Source organism: Drosophila ficusphila, unplaced genomic scaffold, assembly GCF_018152265.1.
Source record: "Drosophila ficusphila isolate 14025-0441.05 unplaced genomic scaffold, ASM1815226v1 contig_855, whole genome shotgun sequence".
NCBI lineage: Eukaryota > Metazoa > Arthropoda > Insecta > Diptera > Drosophilidae > Drosophila > Drosophila ficusphila.
Window position 1 is genome coordinate 91,797 of NW_025064807.1, and position 11,477 is coordinate 103,273.

Consider the following 11,477-nt stretch of genomic DNA (forward strand, 5'->3'; position numbering starts at 1 on the left):
TTTCAAGACTTTGAAATGCAATAAGTGAATATCTTTCTGTATCAATCACTATTCCAGTTAAAAGTTATTTATTTCGCCTTGAGCTAATTTTTGTTTGCTGTGCACGAAGCTTACATACAATGCACCTACATATGTATATATATTTATGGACGTGCCCTGTTTAAGCAACCATTATCTGGCACGGACCGGAAACACAAGGCAACCTCTATATTGAAGAACAACAAGAACAAGAACAAGAGTCAGAAGAACAGGCAGCAGTGGCGGAGAAAGCAAAAGAAGAACAAGAAAAGAGAGGAGACAGAGGAGGAGAATGAGAGTTTTCCACTGCAATCGCTGAATTCCAGACAATGTGCAATCATCAGAAGCGAAAGGGGGAAGTGCAAGCCAATGCCACGCCCACGCTAAAGCACTATAGCACTATGTAGCACCATGGAACTATAGAACACAGAAACTGCCAGCCAAGCCTTTCTTTCACCGTCACGCCTTTCTCTTTGTGAGTGTGTTAGTGTGTGTGAGTGTGTGTGGGTGCGTGCGAGAGTGTTTGCTAAAAAACCAACCACCCACAAAACTCAACCCGATCCGAGTCAAGAACTGAACTGAACTGAACTAAAGTGAAGCCAACGCCAGGCAACAACGATGACATTGAAAGGGAAATTACATTTCATGTTTATTGTCTTAATAAAAATAATGTTTTTGCAAAAGAGGCAAAAACACCCAGAGTCTCTTGCCCGCCCACATCCTCCTCCCACCTCCCACCTCCCCCTCCCTCCATCGCTCCTCTCGTATCACACAAATCATCTCGGATTCAATGCAAAATGCAGATACCCAAGACAATCAGTGCCTTTTGTAATGTATTTTTATAGCAAATGCAGCGAAAGCAAAGGAGAGCAGAACAGCATTGAATTATTGTTTAGCAGTTCAAGGAGTTAAAGCGAATGCCTCTTGAGATTCTGATCAGCAAAAAGGGTTTGATTTATGCCGCTAAAATGCTTCTTAGAGATATATTGCTTTGATTTGAACAAATCAGTAAATGGGTTTCATTACATATTTGCACTCTACTAAACATACAAATATTTATATTTGATAAAATATATTTAATTCTAGTTCAGATTTTCAGTTTCAGTCTGTACCAAATAAAGAACTGAGTTCTTTCTAATAAATAAATAGGGAGATATTTTTTTTTATTTAATATTAACCTTTCTCTGAAAGCCTTGCAATATTTAAAAGAGTAATGCCTCATAAACGATGCCAGATTAATTATTTGGGGAACTTTCCTTTGTTTATTGAAAACCAAAAGAACCAATATTTTGTACACGCTTAAACCTTTTTGCAACCCACTGTGCATCGGTTTCGTTTTACGCTCCTTGTTTGCTTTAGCTTCCTTTTGCTGGGTGAGCCGAAATTTAAATATTTGACATTTATTAATGTAATGAAAATGTCATTAAATAAACATGGCAGAATGAAACTGGTTAGCCGAATGTGCGCAGTCAACAGCCGAAATGAAGGCACTTGCCAAGGCATTCCACCTGCTTTTGGATATTCCGCAAGAAAAAAAAAAACAGAAGGAAAAATATATGTGACAAGACCTAGGGAGTATTTGCAAAAAAAAAAAAAAAAAAACAGGGGGCCTAAATGCGGGAGAACCGAGCATTATTTTTTGGCTCTTCGCACATTCGTCCGCAGCACAAACACCTGGACAACACGTGGTTTTTCCGCCACTAGCTGAAAATTGCTTTGAAGTGGTGTGGGGGAAAATTCGGCTGGGAGACAAAGGAATGCTTCTTCATATTGGCTTTCTGGCTTCAGTCTGCCATTCTTTCGGCCCAGAACACAAAGTGATTCATGTAGTGCAAACATATGTATATGTACCTACAACTGTTTTCCCCGATCCCTGGAGGCATCGCTTTTCTTCTTTTTTCCATGCGGATTTTCCTTCGATGTGTGTGCCTGGAAAGTTCTTTTATTTTGCCTGCTTATTTACGTAAACAATTTGAAAAATCATTGAAAATACAGCATGTGCAGAAAAAAACACAAACAAAAAGACTAATAAACGCTAAGTAATGTTCAATTAAGAAAATGGTGGTATCCTAAACTTAGACTATATTTTATAAACACTTTTCTACCGAAGAGTGTGTGCACTCCTTAAAACTCTTTTAAAATTTCGCCTCCTTTTTCATTGGTAATTGCCTGCAAAACTCTTCAGCGCTCCCCAATCCATGCACATGTATAAATAATTGAATAAATCAATCACAGAACCTAATAAAGACATGAAAATAACCTTAAATTATTTACGCCCTGCCTTTAAACAGATCCTCTGTGCTTATGGCACGAATACCCTCAATCAACTATGAATAAATGCCAGCATATGAATAGAAAAAAAACGAGAAAAAACTCAATTAATACACCTTGAATGTGAAAATAGCTGCATGGGGCTAAATAATGTACGAAACAAAACAAAACCAGCCAAACCGAACCGAACGGCGAAAAAAAAAAAAAATCAAAATTCATGAACATACGTAGGTTTTGGTAGTGAGCCAGACGGACTTTCCGCCGGACGGATAAAAAAAATGGATAGATGGATGGAATAAAGTAGAATAGGTAAATGGTAAATGGATAGTATGCATAGAATAATAAATAGATGGAGATAAACCCCGAAGAGGGGAAAACGGGAGGCGGTTTCGCGCTGGCCAGTTCCAATTGTAAACAAAATGCAGGCCGCCACCGGTTCGTATCGGGTACGTATCGGTAAACGGGCAAATCGGTAAATCGTATCGTATCGTTTCGTTTCAGATTGCCTCGCTTCGGGTCGACTGAAGTTAATATAAACAAGCGGAGGCCAAGCAAAAAGCAGAGACAGACCGTAATTATTGGACCGCATGTAAAATCGCCTTAAAGCTAAACAAAAAAAATTCTTAAAGATTGCCCCCTTCAGTACAAACGAAATGAACTTGATACTCTTCTTCGCCTCCTTTGCGCTTTTCCTCCGACATTCGCTGCTGCCGTTCTCTTTTAGCAATTGTGTGGAAAATTGAAAATCAAATGAATGCGGTCGCGCGAAGGGGAAAAGCGACGGAAAATGTACGAAAGCAGCAAAAGCAGCAGAAGCAGCAGAAGCGTCCGAGGGAAAACAACATAAGCAACAATGTCGATATGGCAGCACCCAGCAAGCAATCCAATCCCAAGTCCAACCGAGCCAACAATATGAACTATAAAGGCAACACGAAAATATCGAAGTCCGCTTAACCAAAGGCCAAAACAGTAGAATGCAGAAGAGACCTTGTCCAAAGTGGGGGTGGTGGTGGGGGGAGTGGGAGTGAATGGGTTGGTGGTAAGGGGGCTCTTGCAATATGAAAAGAGAATACATAAAGCCAGGCAAAGAAGAAATGTGATTGTCCATTTTGTTTCTCTCTCTTTACAGCTGCGAACGTTGGCGAAATAAAAGTTTGCCACTCAAAAGTAGCGGGTTAAAATCTTCATTCAACACTTCTGTGCAGCCACAAAAATAGTTATTGCAAAGAATTTCGAAAGCTTTTGCCTGAATGTGGAGATTTTAAAACTACTTTTAGGGTTACTCAAAGAAACGTTTATTTCAAAACGTTTCTTAAGTAGTTCTTCAATGAAAAACATCGATAGAAAATATATCTAGCGTAGTAAAAATGTTTTTCAATATATATTTTTACTAAACTAAAATATAAATGAAAAATTCTTAATCTCGAACAACTTTCGAAAATATATTTTTATAAGATTATACAGTTATCGAACATCCCTGACTATATTCCACTTGGTTTAGATATAACTGTAAGTTCTAATAAAAATCGATTCCTGCTGAATTAAAGCGATTTCTCTGACATGTTCGATAACTTCGTCATCGATTCGTGTCACCTCTTATTAAAATTGTTTGCTTCCGTTGTTGCGGTTGGTGTACCAGGGCGTAAGGTGAACTTGGAAAGGGGAAAAGTCGGGTGGGAAAACCCTCGCCCTTGCCAGTGTGGGCGTAGTTCAGTGTTTTAGGCGGCGGGGCAATTAGGGGGCGCGATATAAGGTTAGGGGTGGGGGGTGTTTTAGTAAGCCACAAACAATCTGCTGTTTTTATTTATTCCCCTTCGTTTTTTTCCCGCTTTGTTTTGCTTTGTTCGGTTCGGTTGTGTTCTGTTTTGCAATTTCTGCTCTCACAGCTGCAGTTTACCCATACGTATTCTATATATTTTGTTTTGTATTCCCTTATCCTCCGGTGCAACGTACATACATACATATGTGTAAAGGGGTTTTCAAGAGGGGTTGGGGGTGGGGGGTCAACTTATAGGTTAAAAGGGCCTTCTTTGTTTATCATTATGCTTATTGTAGAGGGCTTTATTGTCTATGATGTGGTTAAGGTTGGGGGTACTCACCAAGTGATTGAGCATAAATCGCTAAAAATATCGAGAGGAATGAAAGAGCGCTAGCCAAGAATTTCGCCTCCATCTTTGGTATTGATCCGTTGTTGTTGTTGGTTGTTATTAATTATGCTGCCGATGTGTGGTTGTTGGTGACTTGTTGTTGTTGTCGTTTTCGTTATTTCCTTGTCATTTGCATAATAGTTTGTGAATTTACTTTCTTAATTGATTGATTAATTATTTGTGGTTGTTGGTTGGTTGTTGTTGTTGGTTTGTGGTGTATCCTTTATCTTTTCTCTTTTTTTGTTTTGTACTTTAAGCTTAACTTACTAAATCATTATGGTAAATATTAATTTATAAATAGATCTTTAAATGTATACGTTATTAGGCTTAGTTATTTAATTTGATATTAGTTGATGCTGTTGATGTTGTTGTTGTTGGTTGGTTTGTTTTGGATCTTCCGTTTTGGTGTTTTTGCTTGAATGCGAATTTCCTATTTAGTAATTAAACCAGCTTTTCCTTGCTCTTCCAGCTTTTCTATTTTGTTCTTAATTCATGAAGCTATTTTCGCAAATAAAAACATTAAGAAATTTCTCATTTTGCATTTATTTTCGTTGAAGGCAAACTTTCGTGCGCTTCTTCTTCTTTTTCGCCTTCCTCTTTTTGTTGTGTCTTTCGTTCGGATTTGTATGCTTTTTGCAAGAAAAAAAATGGAAGAAAAATCAGTGAAAGGAAAAAAAAAAGCGAAAACTTTTCAAAATACATAAATTTCAAATTTAAGAAGGTAAAAGAGGGGAAGGAGTGGAATCAAGGATGCAACAAAACCGAAAAGACCAAAATCTAAACGAAAGCCGAACGAACAACATTTAACATTCAACTAAATATAAACTTTTCATTTTTGTTCTTATTTAATTTTATTTTTGCTTTTATTGCTTTACTGGTGCTAAACACGTGCTGTTCACTTGAGGGGGTGGGAATGGGTGGCCAGTTCTGCCTGCTAATTTAACGTTAACTTTATCAGCTTTATTTTCACGCACATTCGGAAAAGCTCTCACACACAACACAGCACACACACACGCACCAAATTTGTCCCAGTCCAAAAATTCTATTTTTTTGCTGCCAAAACAGAAAAAAGAAATTATGGCACGTTGACGACGAAAATACTATTTTTCTGGCTAGACACGGCCAAAAAGAGAGCGAGCGAGAGAGAAAGACAGAGAGAGTAGGTAGAGAGAGATTCTTGAGACCGAGAGCAAATAATTATGTTTTACACGAGAAAAGCAACAATTTCTAGCTGCTTTTTTAGCCAATGGCCATTGTTGTTGCTAATCCCGCAAGGTAGTATTCGTACTTGTACTATTTAGTTGTTGTTGCACAACGGGAACACAAAAAGCGAACGAAATTTGGCAAACGGGCCAAAACGAGGCGAACAGAACAGAGCGAACGGAGCGAACGGAACGAACGCGGCGAATTCAGTGAGCAGACTGAACCGCACACATGACCGCCGGACGAGAGTAGCCGCCTTCCACTTGCCTCTGCCAACGCAGCAGCTGGCGTAGCTGCCTCGGTCGGCGTCGCTGCTGCGGCGACGTCGACGCACAGTGATTTGGGTTCCGTTTGATATACACTCGTCAGCTTATCTGTACAGTTCGACTGTTATCTTGACCAGTCCGATTACGAGTGCTTCACAAAATGGCGAAAAGAGATTATTTTCAATAAAAAATCAATAAAAATGTTTATAACATTTGATACCCTGGAAAGTATTTATTTTTTTCAGAAATTTCTAGAATTGGGAAAGCCCTTTAACCTATTCATAGAAAATGGACTTTGGAACTGAAATATTTCGTTAGATTTTTTACCACGAATTGTATCACCACGATTGTATGTTGATCGTTTAAGAGTAATTACGGCCAATTAGTTGATGATCGAACGAAAATAACATTCCTATTGCCTCACGGCATGACATCCGCATAAACACTGATAACAGTTAGCTAACCGAAGATCTATTGTTTCTAGAATTTCGTATTGCAGATGCGTCGACAGAACAACTATTTCCACAGTTATCAGTGCGGAAAGACAGGCACTGACTAAGCAAAAATGATAAGATAGAAATGGGCAAACGGCTTAACTTGTGTTGTCAGATTTAGAGAGCATACATAGCTGATTAAACTACCGTATTGCCGACCTTAAGGTTTTAAAATATCTCAAAAATAACGCGTTTATTTTAAGCACTTTCTCAATGAAAAAAAATAAAAACTCTGTTAAAAGCCTCACGTTGAAGAGTTCAAGATATTTCTACACGTTTTAAAAAGAAATATTTTATTATTTGCCCTAACTTGTCCTTAGAACATCATACTTCGGATCATACTTCCATATATCCTTCAATAGGAATCCCACCTGTAAAGATTTTTAAAATCCACATAGTACAAGAATTTCACACACAATAAGTGAAATGTTATAAATCAAATAGTATCTTCTTGGTTATTCCTCTCTTCCGCAAAAAAAGAACCATAAAAACAAGTACACATTTGTATTTCAAACAATTGTTCGATGCAGAAAAAACAACCAAAACTAGTAAAAACAAATTTCCAAAAACGCTGGCAATAAAGCCATCAAACCAACAACGCTAAATCATAGAGCGGACGCTTTTTGTTTACCGCCAGACGACGTGCGGGCAGAAAGCAGAAAGCAGGCAGGCAGATGGAACGCCAGTAGAAATGTTTCCGTAACGTGTCACGAATCAGACGCTCATTATATCGCATTAAGATAAAGCCCCCAATGCAGTACTTTGAACAAATACGGGGCTCCCGTACAACCAGCAGGCGTATCACCAGCACCAAAAAAAACCCCGGCCACATGATATAATATTATATTATATTATATTATAGCGGAGCATGGTCGACAACGACGTCAGATGTCCGCGGCCCAGTCGCAGCAGAGTCCCAAAGACCCAGACCGTCCAAACTGACCGCTCTGGTCCATTGCCGTCCCGCTCGCACTGCAGCACTGGTTTGGGGCGGTTCTGTGCGGTTCGCACATTAGTGTACGTACACACATACACACATATATCCATCTTTTCGGGCAGGGAACTTTGCTAATTCGGCATGGGTGGTGGATCCGGGGGCTTTCAGGGGGATCAGAGGTATCCGGGAGGGGGGAGCGGAACAAAAGACGGGCAGACGGGCGGACGGGCGGACGGGCGGTCGTCTCGTCGCATTTATTATTGGTCAGGCGTATTTATTTTTACAAATCTGCGAGAACAAATATGAAATCAGCTGTTAGTATTACCCGCTGAGCGTAACGATCAAGGGTATATAGTATTTGATGAGGTGTTTGCTACACTCATGCTGAAGATTTTGCAATGCTAGCAGATTTAAAGTGGAACTTGAAAAGATTTATTGAACAACAATATACAAATTATATTTCTTATGGGCTCTGCTAATGCTATTCAATTCTTATCTTTCATTTGATTGAGCTGCCGATATCTCCTATCTATCTTCCAGAAGTCAATTTCTATGACGGCAATGTTTAGTTCTATTGTAAAGTTAATAAATTTTCCTAAACCATCGGAAATTGATAACATATAAATAGCTAAACATGTATAACTCACTGAGTGTGATAATTTACTTTGTTATTTCCTTATATAACTCATTTAAATGTGCACGCATAAAGATTGAGGATTGGGAGTGTTAATTTAAATATTAAATAAATATGATCTTATCTTACTCTCCGACCCAATCATGTTTATTTCTTTGGTAATTTGATTTCTTTTTAAATGACACTAAATTAAATTTATGACATTATAAAAGATGATTTCATTCTCCAATGAAATACAATTTCTATACGGCTATATATTTTATTTCATTGTTTCCATTGTGTTGACTGAGTTAATACTGTTAGTAACAGCTGCTTAATTTGGGTAACATTAAAGGATAAAATTCAACCCTCCAGTAAAAAACAGAAAAAGTGATTTCATCAAATTTCTATGGTTCCTTTAGTTTCAAATTACTCAGAAGTAAAATCAGATGACGGAGTAGGAGCATCCTAAACAAACTATTCCGTTTCTAAAGCCAAAATTTTTGGGGGCAGATGGGTGGGGGTGGTGGTGTGTGCGGCATGTTATCGATTCGGAGGAGAAACAAAAAACAATGCTATCGATCTGCTGTTGGCCTCGAGGTCAATCGAATGCTAAATGCCATGGTAGTTGTGTGTGGGCATTTGTGCCAAAGTTTTGTTCCTTCTTTTTCGCGTTTTATTGGCAAACTTTGAGCATAAACACTTTGGAGACAAATTGCCTTAACCGCAACTTGGGCAGTGTAATATAATAGAACTGAAAAGAGCAGCAGCATAACGTCATCGTCAGCCATGACTCAGTTTATTTGCTCTCTCGCACACTCACTCAAGCCCCCCACTCACACACACATACTCACACCCAAGCGGCGCTCACACACGAACGATGCTGTTTTGAGCTCAGGCCAAAAATCGAACCTAAGATGCCCGAAAAGCAAATATAAATTAAATAATAAGCGCAGTGCAAACTTGACGGCAAAAGATGTTTTTTTTGCGGGGGTGTGGAGCCAATTTAATTGCCTTAATTAAAAGGCTTAGAAAAATATGACTGAGTTCCATCACAATCGAATTCACGCGCTCGAGCTCGTTCGGCTTCTTCTTCTTTATTTAGCCAATAAAGTTCATTCAAATGAGTGTGTGTTGGTGTAGTCATTGATGGCCGCTACAGTAAAGTAAGGCTTTGAGTAAAAATCGATGGTTGAAATAAAACCACCATTTAAAAAGGGGTTTAAGAATATTATTTTTTTCCACTAAGGACTAGAGATAAACTTTGCACCCTAAATACCCAAGGCCAAATTACGGTAAAGGTCAAAGCAATGTACTTTTTGTTATAAAATCTAAACAATTTTAAAGAAAGATTTTTCGTGCCTTTTAGTAAATATTTTCAATTTACCTAGAGCCCATTGAGTCCGCAAAGTATGCTACAAAATTTTTAATTTGGATATATCTTGTATCATCTTAAGCGAAAAGTAATATATTAAATATTGAGATTATGCAAGCCCAGAGAAGTCACAGGACCTATCAAAAGTTTAACTTGATTGTTTGAAGTCTCGTTACGCAGTTTGGTTAACGACTTTTCCTCACTGTGCTCGTAATCCGCGAAGTATGCAATGGAATTTTGGATGACAAAAAGCACCGGTCAAACCGCAAGTAGGAGTGAGTTTGGCTATTTTCAGCGATTGCAAAGCCGTTCATTAAACGAGAGCCCTCACTGTATCGATGTTGATGTTGGTGTGTCATGGCAAGCTGGATGACGTGATTGTCTCCTCTTTGCTCTCTCCCTCTCTCTTTCTCTCTGAATGCTTTCTCCTTTCTCTGCGCCCGCATATGATTAAAACGGCAAAACAAGATAAAACTCGTTGGAGCAAAGGAGCCTGCTGCCGCCTGCTTATTGTTTTTGTTGTTGTTGGTTGGATAGGCTCAGCCAGTGGGTCAGTGTTGGAAAAGGGGGAAGGGAAAAAGGGATCGAAAGGGGGTCGGGCTGGATTGTGGGAGGAAAAATATACGCATGACACTCCTTGCCGCCGCACACTCACACACACTCACTGCCAGATACACCAACACCAGCGAAACACGCGACACACGCACACGAGGTCACTCACACAGGCGCAGGGCCGTACTCCTCGCACACCCACACACTCGCACGCATTAAATGTTATTAGTTTATTTACAGTATTAACTAAAAGTTATTGGCCTGTATGTATAGTGTACATCAAACATCACACTGGAGTATGTACGAAAAAGAACACGGCAAACACCCACACACATTTTTGAACACTTTTCGGCATAGTAATAGTAACGCGTTGGGGTTTTAAGTAATTTCTTTTTTTTTTGGGTAGGGGGTGTCTTTTTATCTTTCTCTTTTTCGCTTTCTTCTTGCTTTTTTAGCAGCGATGACGACAGCGTGCGCGGCGCTTTTTCCCTACGCTGCTCTGCCTTTTTGCCTTCAATAACATTTACACTTTGCACTATTTATGTAATAGTTTTTCAATCGCTGCGCGGTGTTTCATCTCAGCACGATTTTCGGGCTCTGGCTGGCGAGCACTTTGCCGCAGACTGGGTTACGAATTATGTACATTTTTCACATTTTTCCCCGATGATTTTTCTTTTGTGTTTTACTACCAAAGAAGAGAACAAACTACCAATACACACGCACGCACTCTCGCACACACACATCGAGCGAGGCACGCACCACACACACACAACACGCACACACACTCGACACATGTACACCGCTCAATGACGAAATTCCTCGCAGAGCGTTGACAACTCTAGGTTCTAGCTCTCCCAGCTCCTCGACTGCTTGCTTGTGTGTGCGTGTGTGCGAGAGAGAGGGCACTGTACTGGTGTGCTTTTCGTCATAATTTTTGCGTTGGGCAACCCAGCACCTTTGGCTTCTAGGCGAATTTTCACACGTTAAACGCCCGAGCGGGCTAACACTTTCACCGCTGACGCACGGGCTGTGGCTTAAACCGATCGACTTTGCACTCTTTTTTGCATTTACCTAGCACACAAAACACAAAAATTCGATTTTTCCTCGCTGATATTTTCACGCGAATGACCTTACATCACATGCATACAATACACACACACACAGACAACTGAAGCGGCGGTATGACCAAAGTTTGTGGTTAAATACCTGCAAAAATACTGCACGATACATACCAAAACGGCCGACCGCGCCATTATTCAACACTATTAAAATATTGTTAAGCTTTTGCCATCTCAATCGGCAGCTGCCGATGCCTTCCATCTTTCTCTCTCTAAATGTCAGCCGCCAAGTTAATACTAAATTTACAATAACAAAATGATTTTATTTTATAATATTTGTGTAATTAATCATTCGTTTGTTGGCAATGCCTAGAATCTCGGGGGTCTCAAAAATTAATTTGATTTATGTATGTATTTTTATGATATTGTTAGTATATAACATTTTGTTGAAAAAATTGACCACCAGTTCATGGTGCGAAGCTCAATTTATCTATTTAAAATAATAAGTAATAACTTTTTTAAATTTATTTGTTAATGCACACA

The 11,477-nt window shown here is 39.3% G+C and overlaps 1 protein-coding gene across 4 annotated transcripts in view; it reads right to left on the bottom strand.

The window, feature by feature from the left end:
* LOC108100856 (basigin) overlaps positions 1-11,040 on the bottom strand; it is a 32,196-nt gene extending 21,156 nt beyond the window's left edge. The window contains exons 1-2 of one of the 4 annotated variants that reach the window (XM_043209381.1): positions 10,948-11,040; positions 4,389-4,702 (exon numbers count right to left, since the gene is read on the bottom strand). In XM_043209381.1, the coding sequence (XP_043065316.1) occupies positions 4,389-4,461 (73 nt within the window). In that variant the 5' untranslated portion in view covers positions 4,462-4,702; positions 10,948-11,040. Of the gene's footprint in view, positions 1-4,388; positions 5,066-5,724; positions 5,866-10,947 lie in introns of those variants that run through there. The other 3 variants (XM_043209380.1, XM_043209382.1, XM_017204934.2) reach the window with 3 other exon arrangements.
* Between the last annotated feature and the right edge of the window lie 437 nt (positions 11,041-11,477).